At 41.4% G+C, this 694-nt stretch overlaps 1 protein-coding gene across 1 annotated transcript; it reads left to right on the top strand.

Annotated features, from left to right (window-relative positions):
• Positions 1 to 7: 7 nt before the first annotated feature.
• On the top strand, positions 8 to 694 carry CSUI_005704 (uncharacterized protein). The gene has a single exon (XM_068065874.1). It carries the CDS (start codon positions 376 to 378, stop codon positions 598 to 600), a length of 225 nt encoding a protein of 74 aa, XP_067922150.1. The 5' UTR covers positions 8 to 375; the 3' UTR covers positions 601 to 694.

Genomic DNA, 694 nt, shown 5'->3' with positions numbered 1-694 from the left:
TCTATCTATCTATCTCTTTGTTCATATACGAGTGAACAAACTCGTATTTGAAAAATGCTTGGTTATGGGACGTGATCTATCTACCTTAGTGTGCAGTATAACGCCGTGTGAATACCATACACTTTTTCCTGACATGTGATGAATACTCTGTCTTTCTCTATATACATATAGACATGTACCTCCATCTATTATCTTCTGTCTTTCCTCGCTGTTTGTGTGTTGCTAATACGCTCCTTTTTCTAGCGGGGGCGTTACCAAAGTCTCGTAAAGAACATGATCCGCATGCAGGGTTCCAACTGAATAAGACAGCTCAAGACAAGAAACCTGCGTCAGCAGGATGGTGTAGCTGTGGAGGTGGAAGAACAAGCTAACTGGATGCATAAAGAGGAGAAATTCATACAGCATTACGAATTCATTCTTCTTCCGCTTTTCCTTTTCTTCTTAGTCCTGTTTCACTTATTCCGTCCTCCTCTCCTCTTTCTGTCCTCTCACTCTTTCATCTTTCCCTCTTCTATCTGTCGTTATCTATGCATCTACCTTCACCTGAGTATTTACCCACCGCCTGGCTGTCTTTCCATTTATCTATCTACAGTCTATTAGTTTACCTATCTCTAATCTACCTGTAGTTTGCCTACCTATCTGTCTCTGTCCTGTCCATCTATTTGCCTGTGCCTATCTATCCATCTATCTGTCT

The sequence above is a fragment of the Cystoisospora suis genome (genome assembly GCF_002600585.1).
Source record: "Cystoisospora suis strain Wien I chromosome Unknown contig_2753, whole genome shotgun sequence".
Classification (NCBI taxonomy): Eukaryota; Apicomplexa; class Conoidasida; order Eucoccidiorida; family Sarcocystidae; genus Cystoisospora; species Cystoisospora suis.
This window is presented reverse-complemented; position numbering and strand designations above follow the sequence as displayed.